Consider the following 25,000-nt stretch of genomic DNA (forward strand, 5'->3'; position numbering starts at 1 on the left):
CTCTCTTCTCGCTTTTAGTACAGTTATTGTTATACCAAATGTAACCAGTATAAGAACTGATGCTTTGGTCATTCGGAGAGCTCACGATTACTTCCTTTCAACCATAATTTCCTTAATTGATTAGAATATCTGCATTTTATTTGCCACTGCTTTGTCAAGGCGGGCTAAAATGTCCAAACCTAGCGGTTGATGTAGATTTAAGCCTTCCTCATGCCAGCAAGGGCCCTTGCCCTGAGCGTGGTAAGCAGAACGAGGGAGGAACAGACCTTTTGTGAACATTCTTTACTTCGTCAACCATTATGCCAGGCCCCGGCGAGCATTTAACCAATGCTCATTCAGCGTTCAACAGTGCCTTAGGCTGCTACAGCCTGCACTGGATACAAGGCGCGCGCTCTCGCACTCTGCTTTCTTATCTTATATATATATTTTTTATCACTTATGTATATAAAATTTTATTTATAAAAACTGGCTTTGCATAGTAGGCATTAAAAAGACTTTTAAGGTCAGTAATTTATCTCTGATGTCAGTGAGTGGGAGGGAGTGCCTCCCCTGAACTGCGTCACTTCTGTAAATGAAAAAGTGAACTGGCTATTGCACAAGGATATCACATCTGTTGAAAACTTATAAGAGCACACGATTCAAAACGAGGTGACCATATCGCCTAATTTAGTAAACCTACTTAGATATTCACCCAAAGACATTTCCAATTTCCAATCAGAACTGTATGTATATGGAGATTGTAAATCTCCAAAAGACGCACCTGCTAACAGTCCTAAGGTAGTATATAACTTGCTGAAACCTAACTCCGCACATAGATTTAGTTTAATATTCCGTTATATGAAACAGATAAAAAGATCTAATGTACTTTATTTCCGATAGGGCAGAGGTTTTAAAATCAATTGGAAAGATCATCAATATGGCAATATGAAATTTTTGCGTAAAATTTTAAAAAATTTTATTTGAATAATAGAAGTTGAGAAGGCCGTGAGAGCATAAATAGACGTTAAGATAAATAGCTTTTAGACCCAATCTGTTGCTAATTAAGTTACAAAAATCCCCACTAACAAAATAGTAATAGATGAAAAGTTTCACCTATGCGCATAAAATTTTCTTCTCTTTCCCAGTTCCAGGCAGCTCTTCTGCAACGCTGGAACCTCCCAGAATTCATGTGCGCCTTCTGCCCGTTCTTCCAGACCGTAAGCGTCAACGTGTCGATATTCACGCTAACAGCCATTGCAGTGGACCGTTACAGAGCCATCGTCTTCCCGCTAAACGCCAGACCTTCAAAATTTAGGAGTAAGGTAAATTCTCACAAGAAGTGTTCCTGTTGGCACGAAATACCTGCATACCAAATGCTGTGCACGAAGCAGCTTCTTTAACGCGTCTGGCACGTAGAGCGTCAGTCTCTGGAGTGGCAATCACCCTGCCGAGTGTGTGACTTCGGGTGGCCATATTGAAAGGTCTCGGTCCAGCTCATAGTACTATATTTTATTACTATTATCTTTATTTTTACTATTATCTTTTTTATCTTTCTTTACTACTACTACTACTACTACTATTATTATTATTATTATTATTATTATTATTATTATTATTATTATTATTATTATTATTAGTGTTGCTGATATTATTATTGTCATTATTATTATCATTATTACTGGACCCAATTTCACAGAGCAAAATTACCTTACACAAAACAGGTTGGCCTAAGCACTCCAACCATTGTAGTCAAGGGTTAAATTACAGGACTTTCTTTCCATACAGTCACTTAGCACTAACTAAACAGTAATGTACAGTAATAAACACTGACATTCACAATACACTCACACTCACTAAACAGACTCTTACTTTACAATCCCCAACTAAACACTCACATTTAACATACACTCAATAACACTAAACACTCACTGAATACTTAACACTCATTAGGCAGCCATATACTAAATGCTCACTAAACACTCATAAAACTCTAAACTCACTAAATACTCACTATATCTCAAACACTCAGTAAACATTCACTAAGCATTCACTTAATCCTAAACAATAATTAAACACTAAACAATCACTAATCAGTCACTTTGCACGAAACACTCACTAAGTACTCACTATACAGTAAACACTCACTAAGCATGCACTAAGCATTCACTATACACTAAATACTTACCAAACTCTAAACATTCATTAAATGCTAAAAGCTCACTAAACCCTAAACGTTCATTAAAACCCCTAACACTTATTAAACACTAAACAGTAAATGACCATCCACTCATCACTCATTAAACACTCAATAAACACACATTAAACATTCACTAAACACTTAACATTCACTAGGCATTCAATTAACATTCAATAAACACTTACACACTAAACTTTCACTAAACACTACTGTTCACAAGACATTCACAAAACATTATCTAAACCTAAACGCTCACTAAACATTCACTGAATACTTACACACTAAACATTTAATAAACACTAACATTCTCTAACCCTTAAACACTCACCAAACATTCACTAAACAATCACTGAATGTTTATGCACCAAACATTTGCTAAACACTAACATTCGCTAAACATTCACTAAACCCTAAACACTCATTAAACACTCACACACAAAACATTCACTAAACTGTAAACACTCACTGAATGCTTACAAACTAAACATTCACCAAACACCAACTTTCACAAGACATTCACTAAACACTCATTAAACATTCACTGAATACTTTCACAAGACATTCACTAAACACTCATTAAACATTCACTGAATACTTACACACTAAACATTCACAAAACATTCCCTAAAACCATAAAAACTAACTAAACATTCACTGAATACTGAATCACTAAAGCCTACATTCACTAAACACTTACTCATAAACATTCACTAAACCCTAAAAATTGGCTAAACAGTCACTCATTAAATATCAACGATAAAAAAAACTCACATTTGCGATAACCCCTGTTAATTTGCGGGTTACCAGACCTTTAAAAAGGCTGCAAGGCTGTGCAGCACCGCCCTGGTGGAAGACCACCGAACTACGTATACTGGTATAAAGATCGCAACTCCAGGTATATAACCTCCATGGTCTGGTATTGGATGCAAATGACACTGTTCCACAAAAACGCATTTCTTTCTCTTTCACCTACGTAAAAGCGAAAGCATCATAAACCTAGGAACACTTTTCGAAACGTGAGTGACGTGTAAATTTACAAACATAAATTTGTTCTATATCGGACATGTGTTTGGGATATTTCATCGACGCCTGTGTAAAACTAAAACCTCTTCAGGAACTCGGCAAATGATTTTAATCAAGAGCAAGAGGACAAAGGGAAACTTTGGCATTAACGTTTCATCATTATGTAATAAATCTCTCAGGGGCAAATCAAGGAAGAAATTGCACAGAATAAACTATTTTCAGGTTTTCTTCAAATAGAGAAGAGAGAGAGAGAGAGAGAGAGAGAGATCGCATCGACATTCTCCAAACGGACACTCGAACACAGCAGGTTCTGCACATTGTAGAGGAACAATTTATTGATAAGACAGACGGCTTCGAAAGTATGACTTTACCATTTTTTTCAGAGGATCTAATGTCGTGTGATGTAAGCATGGAAGATAGAAGACACCAGTGCAATCCTGGAGAGGAATATCAAGAGTAGCATATAAAGAAAATGAAATGAAAACATCATTTGACAGATTTCATAAAGTTGATATTGCTAATGTAATGGATTTGACTCCTCTAGGAAACAAGTCTCACGAATTTTGGATTAGAGTTGATAATAGGGCTTTGATCTATTGATACATAAACAGGTAAATAATTTAGAAGATGAATAATAAATGTAATTTTTTTTAATTCAATGTGAATTCTAATATGGTGTTATTCTGTTCTCATTGACAGCTGGTGATTGCATCTATCTGGGTGTTTAGCACGACACTGGCAGTGCCCAACCTCATTGCCCTCAGAGTCAAAGTAGTGATAGATGATGCCACTCAAGAAGAAAAACCCTTTTGTGATGCCGTAAGTAAAAATGTAAAAAAGATAAAAAGGCTGCCGGAGTGAAATGGCAATTAGGCTTTTAGTTAGTTAGGCATATCTCAGTTTAACCAGAACACTGAGCTGACAAACAGCTCTCTTAGGGCTGGCCTGAGGGGATTAGATATTTTTGCCTGGCTAGCAACGGGACCTACAGCTTATTGTGGGATCCGAACCACGTTGTATCGATAAAGTAATTTCTAATCATCAGAAACAAATTCCTCTGGTTCCACGTTGGCAGAGCAGGGAATCGAACTCGGGAATATCGAATCGGTAGGCGAGCACGAAAACCTCTCGTCCGACGAGGAACTATTTTTAGTTTGTAGTGTGTTATAAGGGAGGTGGAGCATCACTGATTAATTATTGACAGCAATTGTCACCAGCTATACAAAGCTGGAGAGAAAGATATATATAGAGACATTGTTAGTGGAAAATTTATCATTTATTTCAGTCTGATGTCCCTTCGCACCTTGCCAATAAATGGTCCACCATTCAATAAGCTATAAAAAAGAAAAGAAAGAGAGAGAAGCCGGATCACTTATATTGGATCCTTCTCACGTTGCTCGAAACTTGTTTTCCCCTTTTTCTGTTCTCTCCAATAGCTTCCACTGAGGCAGTGATGGCCCTTAAGTATCCAATAAATTCAAGCCAAAGGCGGTTTCGTGTAAGTGCGCGTAGAATCTGTGGCTTCCAAGAATTTTTAAATTTCATTTTGGAAGGTCAATTAGAGGAATCTTCATACTCACACCACAACAAAGAATAGGAATATATCCTTACAAACGCCCTGTTTTGGGGTAGGGGTGGGGGTAGTGAATGTGGGAGGGACCAGGGGAGGGGGAGTGGAGGATTTTGCTGGAGGCTTACTTTGAGTCCGATTGTAAAATTAGAATAGTTCTCAGAATGACGGCAATACGGTGGCGAGGGCGCAGTTGAATTGCAGTCTGCTGTTTCTAGTGTATAGCTTCATGAGGGGAAAACCAAACTAATTGCTGAGATGAATAATTGTCTAGATGTAAAAGGGAAGCACTGATGGATGTAACTGAAATGAAACATGTATGCCATTACTCAAAAAGCCTGGGAAAGTTTATTGCAAGGGTTCACAAGAAAAAAGTAATTGTTGTAAGAGGGGTTTTTACAACGAAAAGTAATCAGAATTTCGATTAGATAGAGGTTGAGGGGAGGTGGTTCTGATGCTTGTTATGAAACGTTTCTGTGAGAAATCAGAAAAAGAGGGAGAAGTGGAACGAGCTATACTTGGACCCGTGAGACTTTCAGAGGGACTAACAGATCTGATGTGCAAGTGAACGGTATATAGTGAAGGATCCATAATGAAAGTGAAGTTTATTGTAGAAAGGTTGCTCGTCACTCTTTATGAAGATTTGGATGTACAACCAAGCACTAAGGCGCTTTCGCCAGCCATTCATCGCTTCAATGTTTGGAGAGCAAGATGGAAGAAAGTGGTTCGGAACGGAGGTAAGGCAAGAGGCTAAAGAGTGACGGCAGCCAGGTGCCGAAGGGAAGCTGCAAAGAACCTTAGTAACGCCCGCGTGAGGTGTTGCACTTGGAGCGCAATCCCTCAACGGGAAAGTGTCGAGTCACTTGGTCGTGAAAAAAGCGGATCTCAGAAACAAATCTTTTCTAGCTGTTGGGATGGAAAAAGTAACGATGTTGCTAGTTCTTGATGTGAAAGAAGAGATTATGAATGGACCGGTGTTTAAAGCTTTCTGTTAGTAAGCAGATGTTCCAAGGAGAAGGGAAAGTTTAATGGTGGAAAGTCACGAGCCTTTGGTGTGGGAAGATGGGTCGTATGGGAAAATGGAAATCAGTAAAAAATGGATCATGAAAGGTTGTATGAGATGATATCATATGCCACTTTTGAGTTTATGAGAAGCAAGGAGGGCGATGAAAGCTGAATCAGGGGTGTCTACAGAAAAAGAAAAATAATTATAGTTTCAAGTAAATGACGCGATGACAGAATCAAATCTTCTCAGTGAAATTAAAGTATGACTGCTGTGTATGAACAAACAAACCCAAAAAAGTTACGATAAAGCGTGAAGCAGATATAGTTGTTGGGAAGGGAAAGGTCTTAATTTAACAGCACTGGAAGGGAAGAAATTAGATTCCCTGAAAGTTTTTGATTAAGGATTACAAAAATAAACAAGCCTTATAGCGAGAAAGTGTGTCAGACGATGTCTTGATACACACATACACAGGCACAGGCACACTCTGATATATATATATATATATATATAGTATATATATATATATATATATATATATATATATATGTGTGTGTGTGTGTGTGTGTGTGTGTGTGTATGTATGTCTGTATGTATCTGCGCATGCCTGTGTGTCTTTGTCCATGTGTATTTGTAGGTCTCGCTGTGTGACGGCAGCATCCTCGTCTACCAGTGATGAAATCCAGTCTAGACTAATAGCGAGGACGGATGGAAGGGGACGCTCCAGTGAATGAAACCCAATGTTTATCTGTTTGCATAGTTAATGAATGCGATGCCTGGTAGTCAGACGACTGCCGTGGTCGTAGTAAGGGTTAACCAGTACTTTAATATGACAGCCTCACTTCGAAATAGTTGCTGAAACAAAGGAAGACTGATGATCATACTGTGTAGGTATATGAGCATGTTATCATTATGTTTCGGTATTTAAGTAAGAATGTGGTACTTATTATGCTGTGTCAGCATCTCGTGAGACTTTCGCCCTGTTAGGATAACGAATATATATATATATGTGTGTGTGTGTGTGTGTGTATGTGTGTGTGTGTGTGTTTCTAATCATAAAGAGGAGAGAAGAGGACATTCACCATCTTAGAAGGAAATCATTTATTATAAAAAAATGTCAATGAAAAACTTTATCCCATTACGGAAGAGGCTCCAGTACGACGTAAGGACAAGTGCTCTGTGGAGGAGGGTAGAAATAGAATTGAATTTAAAATGAGCTAAACATGAGCTATAGAAGTTGGTACTTAGTCCAGAATATTTGAGGGACCAAGTTCGGTAAAAGTTATCTTCCCAAATGTCGTCGCAATAAAACCGTTGTTTTGTCAAAAGACAAAAACGTCCAGGGCGTTGAACGTTCTGTTTTCTCGGTGATGAACTTCAAGTCCGGGAATAATGAATTGGCGCTTTCTGCCAAGGGATCAGCCTCTTCACTTTTCACGAGGGCGAACGTATCGTCAATGTACCGTTTTCTAGATGGAATGAGGTTTCTAACTGGCTTTTTTTTTTTAAATATTTTTTTTCTTCTATGATATTTTACGGGAAACTTTATTAACTATTGAGCAAATATTTCCTTGCAAAGCCTCGAGTTTTCCCCTCACAAAGAAATGAAGTTCTTCGCAGCCTTTTCATCTACGGATGATTTAAATTTCACAAAATATTCACTCAAATTATCCGTGAACATTATTATATCAGTGAAGTTAATTTGATTCTTAGGAACCCATCCACCATCAGTTCACTTTTTAAAACAAAAGTTCGATTATATGTCCCTTGTTATGACATTTGGTGTCGTTCATAAGCACGCTTACCTGGATGTTCATCTGAGCCTAATTGTGATCCACTATAGACGACTTAAGATACGTATAGATTCCCATCGTGATGTTAGTTTTCGCACTTGTGGTAGAATTTCGAACTCAGAGCATTCGAATATCAGAATTCATTCTAAAATTTGTAAAGCACATATTGCCAGTCAAGACGTTCGCATTGTATGCCACAGAGCAAACCCTCAAGACTCCCTATTCTAGAATCGCGATTTATCCAACAGCTTATTCCGTCAGTAAACTTGCAGACGCCGTCCTCCCCCTCTGTCTTCGTCCTCTCTTGTGCGGTTTTTATTTTTGTTTCCTTTCAGTTTCAGGCTGTTACCCCTGCAGGTCGGTCCTTCATCTTGTGTGATGTTTTATAGCTCTGTTTAATGTTCTGTTTGCCTTTTATTCTACCACATGTATTCCGTTACTTCTCATTTTTAGAAATTGCATTTTAAATTTTGTGGAAAATATTAAATTTCTCTACAATGTTTTTGTTATTTTACAAGGCATTTTCTATTTTATTTCCAACAGCCATGAAGATGCAATCATATGAAAAATTTCGAATCGTTGTAACGCAGCGTGTATAGTTGTCCATACCCTTATCCCTTTGCCACGGTTTTTAATATATATTGGCTCTTGGCTCCTTATATTATATATATATATATATATATATATATATATATATATATATATATATATATATATATATATATATATATATATATATATATATATGTATATATATGTATATATATATAGATATGTGTGTCTGTGTGTAAAATAAGTATGAGTGTACCTACACAGAGACATACGTATGTGAGAGCATTATATGTTCAGCTTCTTCCCTTTTTTTTTTTCTGTAGCCCGAACCATTAAATCTCTATTTTCACTCTGTCACTAGCAAGCTTCTCCTCCGTGAAGTTATTTTCCCCGAGAGAAATAAGACGCAGGAAACGTTTCCTTGCTACCTGTGTTTTACTTAAGAGGCGAATTAGGAAGAATTTCTCGTTCTCCTCCAACATCTAAATCAGAAAACTTCTTTGAATGTTGTCTGGATCAATGCTCGAGGCCGCCATTTTTTAAAGGTGATACATAATTCTTTTAGCTGATATATATCAAACTGACAGTGTATATACGTATTTTTTCAATGATTATCTTCATTAAATAATACAATAATTACAGGAACAATAGAGAAGAATAACCATTTAAAGGTAAGAAGCTTGATAATTATAGCTCAGCTATAGCTGATATCGAAAAGGAAGAAGACAACCAGGCAGATTGAAATACTCATAAATCTAGCGAATGGATGAAGTGAGATGCAGATCAAGCAGAAAGCGTAACTGTAGAAAGTCGAGAGACCAAAGAGCTCAGACGCTTGATATGGTGCCTCTTATAACTGACCCGAACATGTTGCCGTAGTTCTCGTTTGTCACAGAGGAGCTTTTATCCTCTCCGCTTCGTTCGAGTTGTCGTTAGAGATAACCGCATCAAGGAAACTTCACATAATGATCAGAAATTATCATTTGTCAAAGTATGTGTGTGTTTTATTAATACCCAGCATGTAGCCAACTTTATTTTGAACAAACTAATATGGTCATTACTTGGCTGAGCAAGCTTTTACAAACTAGGATTCGTGGCGTTAAGAGGAAAAACAAGCGTTAAGAGAAGGAAAATGCAATAAAATAAAGCTTAAAAAAATATCGATAACGGAATCCACAAGAACAAAAATACATTGTAAATAAAAACCAACCAATGATTCAACCTGTTCTGCGCAAATAATCAATCTTGTTCATCCCCTACAGGTCAGGTTTCCCTAAGCCTCGGAACCGTTTCACATGATTCAGCTTCTTTTACTTCACTTGCTTAGTCCTCAAAATATTTCAAAATAATTTTGAATTCTTCTCGATACTAATGAAACACTTTCCATGTTTTATTTATGGAGAGAGAGAGAGAGAGAGAGAGAGAGAGAGAGAGAGAGAGAGAGAGAGAGAGAGAGAGAGAGGTCTTCGACATCAAGGCAATTATGGAATTACCTACCAGAGCTTCAAGCCCAATTCTGCAAAGTCAGAGTCTCCGTCCATTGTTATTAGCATATGAAGCCAACCCTCCGTACAACCTGGATAATGATGTTCTCAGCTTTCCTTCAAGGAATTAACGTTGCCAACTCTTAATACGTGATTAACAGAAGAGCTAAATGGGGATGATGATGATGATGATGATAAAAGTGATGCAAAGGAAGATGAAAATGAGATTGGCATTGTTTTTAGGCCATTCCAGATATTAGTTTAAAACACAATTAAAACTGTTATCTTACTTCATTGTTGGAGGTAAGCTCCTACTGAGCTGGCGTCAATGCCGGTTGATCCTCAGTCAGCGGCAAGAAAACTAACTCGCCGCATTTCGTGTTGGAAGAGATGGAGACAAACTGGTATACTAGCAAACATAAAATTTAACAGTTTTCAGTATGTACCAATAAAGAGTTAGTAAATAAGATTTATTTTGTTTCAACTAAGATGATTCCTGTTTGAAAAAAATAATACTACGGTGATTTGGTTTGAATTTCTTGTAATTATTATTATTATTATTATTATTATTATTATTATTATTATTATTATTATTATTATTATTATTATTATTATTATTATTATATATTATCATTCTTATTATTATTATTATGAAAACAATTTACCTTAAAAGGCGTTGACTAGAGACAAGACCATGATCAGTGGCATTATCCTAACTGCAAATGAACCCCTTGCAGAAAACTTCCTAGGCATTAGCCCCTTGCTACACCTACCAGCACTTTCTATGGTTCTCTCCCTTTCTTATTGAGATCTTACCTCTCCTTCCACAAACCAATTATTTACCATTCCTTCCAAACGGTCATGCTGTCCCATCAGTTGCTAATCCTTGTACCACTTCTTTTTATATCCACGATTTCTCACCTTTTCATTTCTTCTCCTGCTGCATAAACTACTATATAAATATCTTAGTACCTTTTTTTATGTATTTATTTGTTCTTAATGTTAACATCTCTTTTCCGCTAAGCAGAATTGTCTCAACGGTCGTTTCAAACTCGCTTCCCTGAGCACTTGGGGGCGCCCCAAGTTTTCTACTGGTCAATCTTTCAAGTACATCTGACTAACTTTCTTGCTTCATGTTATCTTTCCTCCTAAATGCCTATAAGAAGCATCTTATTTTCCAACACTCGTATTGATATTTATTACTCTCTTTTCCTGGTTTTCATTTGCTATACCTCACTCATGCTCACATTTACTCTCAATTTTTCTCTGTTGCAAAGACTCCGAAACTTTCATTAGCCTTTTCGCTTTCTCTTTCTGAAGCCCTTTCAGTCGTGCTTCTTCATCTACAAATGATACATATTCCACATTAAACTCAAGTCCTATTTTATTACTTGCCAACTATTTTCACCTATATCTACTGTCCTTTCTCTGAGTTATCTCATCAAGTATCTGTAAAGGCTACAGACTGCCACGAAGATATTAAAGTTTCTTGCCTCAGCCTTATTTACGCCGGCGCCAGTAACTAGCGGCAAGTAAACTTTCCAGGATAGTAAGCGTTTGCACGAGGGCAGTGTTTTGGGTAGAAGTTGCCGCCAGTAGCGAGCAAGATGTCTTGTGACATAGATGAAGCAATTGATGCTGCTAATGTCATTCTCGCTAGAGAAGTACAGTTGCTCATCAAAAAGAAAAGGAAGAAGCCCAAAATGCGGGAGAGAAAATGGATTCAAAGGAGGGATATATTAGGAGGCTCTAATACTTTAGTTCGTGAATTAGAAAAAGAAGATCCTTCAGAATATAGGAAGCATATGAGAATGAACCAACAGAAATTTGAGGAACTGCTACGTCTAAGAAGGATACCACGAAGAGGAATGTTTACTTCCAATTCAATCAAAGCATCTCTTTTTCTAGAAGAGCTACATCCCGCTTCTTACGATTCATGTAATCGTTATGTCTAATATTCCCCAAACATTCAAATTCCTCGTATTTATCCAAAAGTTTCATTAGATCCTCGGTATTCCACTTCTCTAACATGATGATCCTTCTGAAGGCAAGTGACAACTGGGAAAGTTTGCTTTTGCACGGGCATAGTTACTGGCGCCAGTAGCTCAAGTGTCCGGTTAGTGGCCAGTAAAGTAGCCGGGATTTCTACTCTACTTGCCACTATCCTGAACAGTAAACTCTCCAAGACAGTTTACTAACTTTGCCTTTGCGCGGGGATAGTTTGCCGCAGTAAACTATCCCCGTGTAAACGGGCCTAAAGTAATCACTCTCCACTTTCAAATTCTGACTCACACATCAGTTCCATCAATAATCAAGTATAAAATGAGCCGATGTTTCTTCGGGGCACTCGAGTTTTCTGTACAGTAATATAATGCTGTATAAAGCTATCGGCTACTACTGGCCAGTGCTCAGTTGCTCCTCAGATGTGGTACAGTGAAGGTGTGTTGCACGCCTCCGAAAAAGGCTACGAGATGCAGGATTCACGGCTAACCTTAACATTAAATAAAATAAAAACGACTGGTGCTAGATGGTTGCAATTTCGTATGCTTGATGATTGAAGGGTGGATGATCAATATACCAATTTGCTGCACTCTAGCCTCTGTGGATTTTGATTTGAGAGCGCAGGCAGAACAACTATGGACGGACAGAGAAAGCCATCATAATAGTTTTCTTTTATAGAAAACTAAAAAAAGGCTTAAATCCTCAACATCGGTAGAATTCATGAGCTTTTTCTTAGCCTGAGTGCGCTACATACAGCCTTTTCCTTTGAGTTCTAAATAATATCTTGTCTTATTATTCGTATATTTTTCTTCATCACCTTACCCGTAATTCAATGTACAATTTCTGGTCTCGCCCGCACTTTCAGACGCTTCCTTTCACTTAGATTCTAGACACACTTTACCTCTGGTTAACTAATAAATCAAACTTTCACCACTGTACTCCAACATACTACGTATATGTAAATTGTTCTTATATCAACTCCTTGTGCCCTTCCATTCTTAAACTTTTTCACTTCTTCCTCTCACGTCCTCAACAACCACTAAGGATTCTTCTAGGTACAGCAACTCTTTATCTCTCTTTATCTCTCCCTTTTCTTATCTTCCAAACTGAACAAATAAAAAAAAATCTACTTCATCATCAAACACTGCATTCATTTCAGAATGCATCTGTTCATTTTAGTTTCCTGTAAACAAAAAAATACTATTGAGATGGCTATTTGTCAGCCCTCACTTCTTCTGTTCCCCTCAGATCTTAAAAACTACTGAATCTAGAGGGATGCAAATTGGTAAATTGATCATCCACCCTCCAATTATCAAGCATACCGGAATTGCAGCCCTCTAGCCTCAGTAGTTTTGACACAGCTATAGGTGCCAAAAGCATATACCACCACCAGGTATACGTACGCTGTACAGAAAACTCGATCTCGCCGAAGAAGAATCGGTGCATTTTCTTACTTATTTTTCTTCTATTCTGAAATACATTTGCTTGTTAATCTTCCTTCGCATTCACATCCTGGTGGGACAACTTACACTTCCAAAAAAGTTCTGTCTCACCTCCTCCCCAATTTCTAATTACAAACTTTCTCCTTCCTTCTTAATAGTTGATCAGTTTATGCATTCTGTAATATTGTATAAGATCTCATTTGCCTCATAACTACGTTTCAAACAATCTACTTCTACCTTCAATAAACTTTTGATGTCTTCATTCTACCATGCACTACCAATTTGCTCAGACCATAAACGCCCCAAGCTCACTGTATTTTATTATGATTATTACAGTTGCTGATGTGACTATTGTCATTATTATTTTATCATTGGAAATTTCCTTTTAATGTTAGAAATACAAATAATTCTTTATAATGTAAAATATAAAGATGCAAAAATGAAGAAATAACTTGCAAAAAAAGTAGCTCCGCACTCAGTGATGACTTATTCCTTCTCTTATTATTATTATTATTTTTTTTTTTTTTTTTTGCTCTATCACAGTCCTCTAATTCGACTGGGTGGTATTTATAGTGTGGGGTTCCGGGTTGGATCCTGCCTCCTTAGGAGTCCATCACTTTTCTTACTATGTGCGCCGTTTCTAGGATCACACTCTTCTGCATGAGTCCTGGAGCTACTTCAGCCTCTAGTTTTTCTAGTTTCCTTTTCAGGGATCTTGGGATTGTGCCTAGTGCTCCTATGATTATGGGTACAATTTCCACTGGCATATCCCATATCCTTCTTATTTCTATTTTCAGATCTTGATACTTATCCATTTTTTCTCTCTCTTTCTCTTCAACTCTGGTGTCCCATGGTATTGCGACATCAATGAGTAATACTTTCTTCTTGATTTTGTCAATCAGCGTCACGTCTGGTCTATTTGCACGTATCACCCTATCTGTTCTGATACCATAGTCCCAGAGGATCTTTGCCTGATCGTTTTCTATCACTCCTTCAGGTTGGTGTTCGTACCACTTATTACTGCAAGGTAGCTGATGTTTCTTGCACAGGCTCCAGAGGAGGGCTTTTGCTACTGATTCATGCCTCTTTTATTATTATTATTATTATTATTATTATTATTATTATTATTATTATTATTATTATTATTTCATGCTGTCTCTTGAATTTGGCCTTAAACATTTTTGACAATACCGAAGACAGATTCTAATATGTAAACATAAAAGGACCAGAGGAAGGGACAAAAGTCAGCGCCGTGCCCTTTGTCAGCAGGTGAAATACAGACGAAAGAGTGACACTCCGGTCCAGATTTATCAGTGGAAGGGACTGGCTGCAAACGAGAGAATTTTGAGTACACCTGTGCCCTATCGTTTGGATTTGTCTAGTATATTGTTCATTGGTGTGAGGAAAAAAGCGCGAAAGAATATTGATAATAATAATAATAATAATAATAATAATAATAATAATAATAATAATAATAATAATAATATAAACCACATAGCAAGCGAATGCCCGGCACTTGCACAGAACCAGTACAAAAAGAGGCATGATTCAGTGGCAAAAGCCCTCCACTGGAGCCTGTGCAAGAAACATCAGCTACCTTGCAGTAATAAGTGGTACGAGCACCAACCTGAGGGAGTGATAGAAAACGATCAGGCAAAGATCCTCTGGGACTATGGTATCAGAACGGATAGGGTGATACGTGCAAACAGACCAGACGTGACGTTGATTGACAAAGTCAAGAAGAAAGTATCACTCATTGATGTCGCAATACCATGGGACACCAGATTTGAAGAGAAAGAGAGGGAAAAAATGGATAAGTATCAAGATCTGAAAATAGAAATGAAATAAGAAGGATATGGAATATGCCAGTGGAAATCGTACCCATAATCATAGGAGCACTAGGCACGATCCCAAGATCCCTGAAAAGGAATCTAGAAAAACTAGACGCTGAAGTAGCTCCAGGACTCATGCAGAAGAGTGTGATCCTAGAAACGGCACACATAGTAAGAAAAGTGATGGACGCCTAAGGAGGCAGGATGCAACCCGGAACCCAACACTATAAATACCACCCAGTCGAATTGGAGGACTGTGATAGAGCAAAAAAAAAAAAAAAAAAACAATAATAATAATAATCGTGCTGAAACATATATTGATTTTTCCACGGAATATTTAGGCCTCCAAATATGTGAGAAGCGCTTCTGTAAGCATCACACTCTAGTTATCACTCTAATCATGGCGAGTTACAAATCTTATAACAATTATTTCTTTCACTCTTGGTTAGTTGTTGATGAAGTATTCTAGTACCCCACAAGACAGATGAAAATGGCTACTTACAAAAACAACACCATCTTCGACTGAAACGCGACCAGCATATTTTAGTTGGTAAGGTTCTCCCACTTCCTGTTTCCTTAAGGTCAACATCGACCCGGTGATCATGTGGACCTACTCGCATGTCATGGTGGCACTTCAGTTCTTCATTCCGCTCTTCATCATCAGCTTCGCCTACATCCACATGGGCTGGGAGCTGTGGGGAGCACAAACCCCAGGAAACGCCGAAGATGCTCGCGATGCGCACGTCCTTAAAAACAAGAAAAAGGTAAAGAATTTGATTGATGCTCACAGACTTTATAGGCCTAAATGATCGTCTTTACTCATAGTTCTCTACGGAACTCCTGGTGCTGTTTGCAGCCCTTTTTTTTTTTTTTTTTTTTTCAGGTATTACTGCAGAGTTGCTGAGCCCATGAAAATATTAATGAGATTTACATTTCTTTCAAGGTTATTAAGATGCTGTTCATGGTGGTTGCTCTGTTTGGGTTCTGCTGGGCTCCCTTGCAGACCTATCATATTTTGAAGGAGATCTATCCGGCCATAAACGAGTAAGTACACAATCCCCTCATTGCAATAGACCTACTCTTTTAAGTGGTCCAATTCTCAATACATGTTTAAAGACTTGATATCTCTCTCTCTCTCGTCTCTCTCTCTCTCTCTCTCTCTCTCTATCGTTAGCTGCTTTACACATAAATTATTGTACATATGTCACAAATGATGGTGACATTATCCTATTATTTGCATAAGAAATATGCCAGGATATATATTGCTATATTCTTTGGATACTCTTAAAATTAAGATACACACGCACTCGCACACACACACACACACACACATATCATATATATATATATATATATATATATATATATATATATATATATATATATATATACATGTGTGTGTGTGTATACACACACACACATACACACACACACACACACACACATATATATATATATATATATATATATATATATATATATATATATATATATATATATATAGCCCATTTATATCAAATAAATGATCAAGAATCAGGAAATTATGCATAAGAATTCAAACTTTTGTCAGTGTCGAGTTTCGATCGATCCACTCATCTGTCAGCTGATTGGGTAAGTCAACTAATCCCTTAATATGTCAAGCAATAAAAGGCATAATAAAAGGCAAAATAAGTTTGAGCTACGCCCACGCTATGATAAATTCAATATTAATAACTGGTTAGGTCTGACTGCTATAGATACTTATGTATTAGTATCGACAAGAAAACTGAAGATTAAGTTTTCTGAAATCTTCGGACTCCTATTGATTAGTAACACCACACCTGGTAACGGAACTCCCTAATGACCGGAAAATGACAATTTTCAGTACATTTTCCTCGATATCTTTAAAGCGGCTTGACATATGACATTGATTTAAGCTGCATCTCTGTGTGTGTGTGGTGTGTGTGTGTGTGTGTTTTTCTTCGCAGTTTATATCCTAAGACATTGACCGGAAAATGTTCCGGTCAATTCGAGAAGGGTCAATCCTTCATCTTTGATCGGAAATTGTTTATTAATGTTACTTTTTTCTATATGTGTTTATAAAGTATTCAGTAACAATTAACTTAAAATATATGTTAGAGTTGTTTTTAAAATATTAAAAATCGTCTTTTATAATACGTGCTTGCGAGTGGATGAAATGAAAAAGAGAGTAAACCAGTACTGTTCAGTATTTAAACATAAGTTTGACTGTCGTAACGTTCGCCACCTCCTTCGGCGGCTATTCCATTCTCGACTTACATTTACACAAAAACGAAAACATAAACAGAGCCATAACACAGAGCCAATTTAGATTAAAAATCGAAAAAATAAAGTATAAATATCTAGGGCTTTAAGTTTCCTCTCACACGATAAAAAAAAATTTCAATAAATAAATAAATAAATAAAAAATAAGGAACAAAAAACATTCGTCAAGTACAGGTCCAGTCGGCCACAGAAATAAGTACACACATATCAGCCACAAGGGCTGGATGCGATCTGGTAACACTGGAACTGTGCATCCAGACGCGAGATGAAACCCGCACCTCCACACCTCTTCCCCCAACATTTTTCCCTCCATCCTTCACTCCCGCCCTTTCAAGCACACGTTTATAACTTCTGCTCCCTCTCTCTGGTTTCTCCTTTAAGGAAAATAATGTAACTGAATCTATTCTGTAGGTTTATTTTCTCATCATGGAGGCGAGAAACCCCGTCTGTTCAACTCTTGTCGTCATAATATTATTACTTGCTGTTACCGACAGAAGAATTAACTCGGTTTTCGTGGAGCTCTCTTGTAATAATAGGATTTAGCTATCTACTAACAAAAACCTTATCTATCAAATAACAGCATACCTACTACTCTTTAGTTATAGTAATTGTAATATCAACAGCCGCATTCCAATTTCTTATTATAACAAAGACAACTAGCATCAGATCGTGTAGGACCTTACGTAACTCAAATTAAGCATGAAGTAATAAAGAAGGCATAAGTTAAGGAGAGAAAGACCTCCATAGGCCTAGAAGACACTGAAGGAGGAGGAACAAAGAGACAGTTATAAGAGAGAGAACGACAGCAAGAAGGAGGCAGACGGAAAGGAGACACAGTGAATAGTGCTGAGAGTGTGGCTGGTGCCAGAAGGAGCGCCATTACCCTCTTAACCCTCTTACGCCGAAGCGGTAAAAAAAAAAATTCTCCCGTGTGCCGGAGGTGTTTCAGAGTGAGCGTGGAAGCGGAAAAAATATTTTTTTCAAAAGATCACAGCGCGCTTAGTTTTTAAGATTAAGAGTTTATTTTTGGCTCCTTTTTTTGTCATTAGCTGAAGTCTAGTATGCAACCATCAGAAATGAAAAATATTATCATTATCATATATAAATAATGCGATATTTGATAGTGCAAAAACAAAATTTCATATATAATTGTATTCAAATCGCGCTGTGCGCAAAACGGTGAAAGGTAACAAGTTACTTTTTTTTCGTTGTAATTTAAACTAAATTGCGATCATTTTGGTATACAACACATTGTAAAACGATAAAAGCAACACAGAGAAAATATTATCACAAAATAATGCATGAATTCGTAACGCGCGGATGTAAATAAATATTTTTTTCAAAAATTCACCATAAATCTAAATGTTGTCCTAGAGACTTCCAATTTCTTTCAAAATGAAGACAAATGATTGAATATTACTATACTGTAAGAGTATTAGCTTACAATTGCAGTTTTCGACCATATCTGACGAGTTAAAGTTGACCGAATGTCAAATTTTTTTATATATATTTTTTATATGCAATTATTTCGGAAATAAGAAAAGCTACAACCTTCAAATATTTTTCGTTTTATTTTACATGAAATTGCGCACATTTTCATATATAAAACTCTCTATGAAATGCCTAATATGAAACGGAGCAAATATTCCGAGAATGGTACATACCCATTTCGGAGATTTGTGGCGGAGAATCCGAGCGTGGAGGGAAGGAAAGATTTTTTTAAAAATTCACCATAAATCTAAATATTTTGCTAGAGACTTCGAATTTGTTTCAAGATGAAGATAAATGATTGAATATTACTAGACTGTAAGAGTTTTAGCTTACAATTGCGTTTTTCGACCATTTCGGTAGAGTCAAAGTTGACCGAACGTGGTTATTTTTCTATTTATCGTGATTTATATGCAAATATTTCAAAAATGAGAAAAGCTACAACCTTCAATTATTTTTGTTGTATTTTACATGAAATTGCGCACATTTTCATATATAAAACTTTATGTAACGGCTAATTTAAAATGGTGCAAACATTACCACAATCGCACGTATGATTTTTCGGAAGAGTTACCGCGCGGACGTAAAGAAAATGTTATTTTTTTCATAAATTCACCATAAATCGAAATATTGTGATAGAGACTTCCAATTTGTTGCAAAATGAAAGTAAATGCTTGAATATTACTAGAATATAAGCGTTTTAGCTTACAATTGCGTTTTTCGACCATTTCGGTAGAGTCAAAGTTGACCGAAGGTTGAAATTTTGGCAATTATCGTTATTTATATGAAAATATCTCAAAACTGATAAAAGCTACAACCATGTGTTGTTTTTAGTTGTATTGTGCATGAAATTGCGCACATTTCCATATATAAAACTTTACATAACGGCTAATTTTAAAATGGTGCAAACATTACCACAATCGCATGTATGATTTTTTTCGGAAGAGTTACCGCGCGGACGTAAGGAAAAAGTTTTTTCATAAATTCACCATAAATCGAAATATTGTGCTAGAGACTTCCAATTAGTTGCAAAATTAAGGTAAATAACTGAATATTACTAAAATATAAGAGTTTTAGCTTACAATTGCGTTTTTCGACCATTTCGGTAGAGTCAAAGTTGACCAAAGGTTGAAATTTTGGCAATTATCGTTATTTATATGAAAATATCTCAAAATTGATAAAAGCTACAATCATGAGTATTTTATTGCTGTATTCTACATACAAATGCGCACATTTACATATATAATACTTCATGTAACGGCTAATTTACAATGGTACAAAAATTATGTCAATGTGACGAAATAATTTCCGAGATGTGTCACAGATACTTTTTAGTGCGGCAAGAAAGAAATTCGCGCTTGCGCGCCTGCGTAACGATTGTAAACAAAACAACACCTTGATCCGTGAACTCCCAGCATCCCCAAGGCGCGTGATTCAAAAGTTTTAGGCTGGTAGGCCTATAAGTATTTTTCCGCGAATTTTAAAAAAACTTTTGTAAGTCGACGTAAAATACGTCCACCGTCGGCACACGGGAGACAAAAAAATGTCGACGTTAAAAATTACGTCCAGTCGGCATAAGAGGGTTAAGTATAATGGGGGCATAGGTCTTGACTTGTCATAGGGGTTATTATGGGAGTCGATTCTTCCTTATGGTTGGACGTTTGTTTGGTCACAACCGACAATCATTGGATCAAATTCTCGTATTTTTATGCATGATTTTAACTGCTCGGCATACGTCTACATTTATCGATGGCAAGCATGTGCGATTTTGTTTGATTGTGTGTTATTCTGCAAGTGTGAATTCCCACGTTAAGAATGTATCAAGTAATAATGAGATTATATCCTTATATGTATATATATATATATATATATATAGATATATATATATATATATATATATATATAAATATATATATATTGTGACGTTTATAGATCGCTTCGTCTACCCAGCAATTAATTAATTAGTTTGATTTGGAAAACGGCAGCCATCTTCCTCCAAATATCAGCTGATTTGGGCGGGAAACCAACGCTAGCCGTCTAGGGTTAAGAATTTCCTGTGAGAAGGGAGAATATAGTCTTTTGTCAGCTTTAGGGACGTATCTCGAAGGGAAGGATGTAGGCAGACTGGCACTTCTTAGGCCTATATCTTAAGCTCTTTTTCCTGTGAACCCTCTGCTGGCTGTATGTTCTGTTTCCAGGATTTGCCCTGCTCGTGGGGGGTTAAGCTGACTCCCAACACCCAAGCAAAACGCCTGCGATCTGCCCCAGTCGTCTCCAGACGTTGACCTCGGACGGATGTCCGACCACCTGCCTTCCATTTAGGCCTATCCATGGCGGTAGTGGCGCGCCAATAGACCCAGTCCTAAGACAAAGCCAGGCCGCATTTTCTACAAAGGTCCATACTGAACATGGCCTCCAGGTACGTCTTGTGAAACAGCATATTGCCAGTCCCTTACATCCTATTATCTATTTGATCCCCATTTTCCCAATTCAATTTCCAAACCAAAAAGAACTCATCCTTTTGTTCCCTCTCACTGCCTCATGGCCGCATGCTTCCCCTTGTGTGATCGTCCCAGACAAATGAAGTCATTGCATACCTCAGTGAAACATTAAAGTTCCTTCTCCCCAGTGTTAGAGAACTAAACAATTGAAATTGGGCAATAAATCCTTTTTTCTTTTATCTTGTTTAATCTGGGATTCTTTTTCCAGATTCCCTGAGTCATGTGCCAAGTCTCTCTGCCCGCAAGTGTTGCATTACCCAAGTTTATGAAACCAGCTTGAATGAATTCCATTTTGAGCCAGCTATTATCCATTTGTGAGAGATTATAAGTCCCAACGTGTGGACGCTGCATTTACTTTTCTCCAGGCCAGTACGAGCCTTTTGTAAATAAATAGCTGTAAAGTATTTAGCTGAGTTTCTGGCGACCTGTTGCTCTAGAGTAAATATTCACTAATAATCAGTTTTATGGTAAGTTCAAGTAATCCCATCTGGTTCTCCCTCAATTATTTCTGTTTACGTATCGAGCCTCTCTCAAAGCCGGGCTCATACGGAAATATATATATATATTATATATATATATATATATATATATATATATATATATATATATATATATATATATATATATATATATATATCTATATATATATATATATATATATATATATATATATATATATATATATATATCATTTGACGTGCCCAAAAACCTGATATTAGTACATTATTAAGGATACACAAAGGATTGAAAATAACCATTTATTATAAAATATGTTATAATTATAATAAGATATAACCAAAAACAAACTATTGCTTAGTCTCAATGAAAGCACATTACACTTCAACCAACAACAATATCTTAGTTTTATAAAGATTTTCTGAACAAATTCATCCCATTACCAAAAACGTTTCCTCCCTTCTGTTACAGTAACAGTATTTAGTCCATCCACCATCGTTGGCGATGACATTTTGTAGTCTACTGGGGAAGGAGGCTACATGATTGTAGACGATGTGTTGATTTTTCCTGGATATCTCCCATTCGGACATAGTGTGCTGGAGGAGCTGCCTTGATGATCGCTCTTGGCCTGGGATCCAAGAGTTGATGATAGTCGCCCAGCAATTTTCCAAGGGATTCATTTCACACCCCTTACTTGGCCAGTCCAGCAGGTCAATGTCTCGTTGCTCCTCAAACCATCGCCTAACTATCCTGGCTGTGTGAATGGGACAGTTATCCTGCAAAACAAACGTCACATATATAGTATATATTAATTATTTTTTACAAGAGGGCCGGGGCCGGGGCGTCAAATTGTGAAGGGTGAGCTGGACATAATCTTTAATTTAAGGTTCTGCTGTTTCTCTCTGTTTAGATCTCTCCTTTCTCCTGGTTTGAAAAGCTGAGAGATATTCCACCTTCGACCCCTCCCAAAGAGCTCGAACCATAAGCCACGTGAAGTTGAAGTCTATCGTGGACAGGAAGAAGGTGGAATTTCGCTCAGCTTTTCAAACCAGGAGGAAGAAGAGATTTGAACCGGGAGACGGAACTTTATGTTAAATATTATGTCCAGCTCACCCTTCCGACAAAGGACACCTCATATGATACTTGCATATCATATATATATATATATATATATATATATATATATATATATATATTATATATATATATATATATATATATATATATATATATATTCTGTTCATGCAAGTAAGTAGAGTTTCATCTCGAAAAGTTGCAGTAGTAGGGAAAACTCTACTGTAATGCTGGTTTCGTTAACTTGTATTGATAACTTGTTCTATTTATACAGAACTTGTTACAAAATGTAAAAATATATGAGTCGTTGCGATCCAGAAGAGAAACAAGTAACATTTGAGCTCAGTGAGAACGAAATAGTTGCATGGTTGTTGGTTCTTGAGGTATTCACCATCTTCTAGCATCAAACTTCAAGGGTGATTTTTCCTTATTTTAAGAAACTACTCACGGCGTTTGTTTCCTTTTGACTCGCAACGACTCAAGCACTGTAGTGTTGTAACTACTGAATGTCTACCCTTAATTCATTGGTATTAATTTAGTAGGCAATGGTAATGTGTTTATTAAAAAATATAGATATATATAATAGATATATATATATATATATAATAATAATATATATATATAGATATATATATAATATATATTATATAGTATACATATATATATATATATATATATATATATATATATATATATATATACATAATCAGCATTACCATTGCCTACTAAATTAATACCAAATGAAAGGTAGATATTCTGTAGTTACAACACTCAGTGCTGAGTCGTTGCAAGTCAAAAAGCAAACGAACGCCGTGAGTAGTTTCTTAAAACAAGGAAAAATCACCCTTGAACTTTGATGCCAGAAGATGGCGAATACCTCAAGAACCAACAACCATACAACTGATTCGTTCTCACGGAGCTCAAATGTTCTCTTCTGACTCGCAACAATTCATATATTTCTACATTTTGTAACAAGTTCTGTATAAATAGAACAAGTTAATAATACAAATTAATGAAACCAGCACTACAACAATTTTCCCTCCCTATTACTGCAATTTGTGAGATGAAACTCTACATACTTGCATGAACAGAATGAGCTCTGGGTAAGGAAATGCCATGGCTCGAACCGTTGGGACCATCACATATTCCAGTATTTCAAGGTATTGGTCGGCGTTGACTCTTCACTGTATTTCTGCCAGCTCACCCAGGGTGTATAAGTTAACCCATCCCCAGTCCCCACACGTTACAGGTAACGTGGCCGCTTCTGGCTTGTTCATAGTTGTGCCCACTGGAGTATCTTGTATTATTGCGTCGCCAACAGTGGAACTGTCCGTGCGAGGTCGACGCAAATGTTTTCTCATCAGAAAAAACAACTCTTGCCCAGAAACCTGTCTTCGTTGACATAATGCCGGGCAAAATGAAGGTGGTTTATCTGATGTCTCTCCTCTAATTTCTCTTTAAGGGCAGGAACTCTGTGGTGCACTCAAGCACTGTGGAGACGACGTCGAACCGTTTCACTGGAAACTTGCAGTTCAAGATTGTTTCAAATTCCACATGCATTTGTGAAGGGATTTGCCATTACTTCGTTCAAAATTCTCCTGTCATCTTCGGGAGTAGTTTTTCTTAGAACCCTAGGTCTTGGCCTGTCGCGAAGATCACCTTCCTCTTCCCATCTTCTACACCACTTATATATGGTTTTTCTTGTTAATCCAGTTTCTCGTGCTATATCAGACACTGAGAGTCCAGTCTCTCTCATTCCAATAATCTTCCTCTTAGTGCGATTTTCTCTTGAGCAGGTTCTATTTCAGACGAGAGGTATTTTTCCTCTGTGAGTTAGTTCCATTATGGTCCTTGGCTGTGATGGTAACTCGCTTGTCGACTCGGTTAGAGGATTCGAAGCATTTAATTGAGGTATTAGAGGAGGTCATGAAGTGGTGGAGGGCAGGAAGAGAGAATATTGGCCCTCGCTAGGCAGGTCCTATGTTATATGGTAACACGGATACAGAATATTCATGGTTTCCCAGAAGCCTAAATCCCTTCACGGTACCTCTTCAATATCTTTATACAACGAAAACAACACACATATTGTCCCAAGGTTGCTGTAAGCTCACTTTGTTAGATAGCATCTTTTATTGGTAGATAGCTAAACCCCATGATTACAAGAGAGCTCCACGAAAACCGAGTTAATTCTTCTGTCGGTAACAGCAGGTAATAAATATTATGACGACAAAAGTTGAACAGATGGGTTTTCTCGCTCCATGATGAGAAAATAAACTTGCAGAATAGGTTCAGAGTTATATTATTTTCCTTAAAGGAGAAATC

The 25,000-nt window shown here is 37.0% G+C and overlaps 1 protein-coding gene and 1 long non-coding RNA gene across 2 annotated transcripts in view; one reads left to right on the top strand and one right to left on the bottom strand.

Moving 5' to 3' along the window:
* Nucleotides 1–25,000, bottom strand: part of LOC135216075 (uncharacterized) — a 200,872-nt gene that overhangs the window by 6,141 nt on the left and 169,731 nt on the right. The window lies entirely within an intron of this gene.
* LOC135216127 (tachykinin-like peptides receptor 99D) overlaps nucleotides 629–25,000 on the top strand; it is a 56,209-nt gene continuing 31,837 nt past the window's right edge. Inside the window, exons 1-4 of the mRNA XM_064251191.1 lie at nucleotides 629–1,301; nucleotides 3,899–4,018; nucleotides 15,458–15,640; nucleotides 15,820–15,920. Coding sequence (XP_064107261.1) covers nucleotides 1,095–1,301; nucleotides 3,899–4,018; nucleotides 15,458–15,640; nucleotides 15,820–15,920 — 611 coding nt within the window. The 5' untranslated portion in view covers nucleotides 629–1,094. The remainder of the gene's footprint in view (nucleotides 1,302–3,898; nucleotides 4,019–15,457; nucleotides 15,641–15,819; nucleotides 15,921–25,000) is intronic.

This window comes from Macrobrachium nipponense, chromosome 6 (assembly GCF_015104395.2).
Source record: "Macrobrachium nipponense isolate FS-2020 chromosome 6, ASM1510439v2, whole genome shotgun sequence".
NCBI lineage: Eukaryota > Metazoa > Arthropoda > Malacostraca > Decapoda > Palaemonidae > Macrobrachium > Macrobrachium nipponense.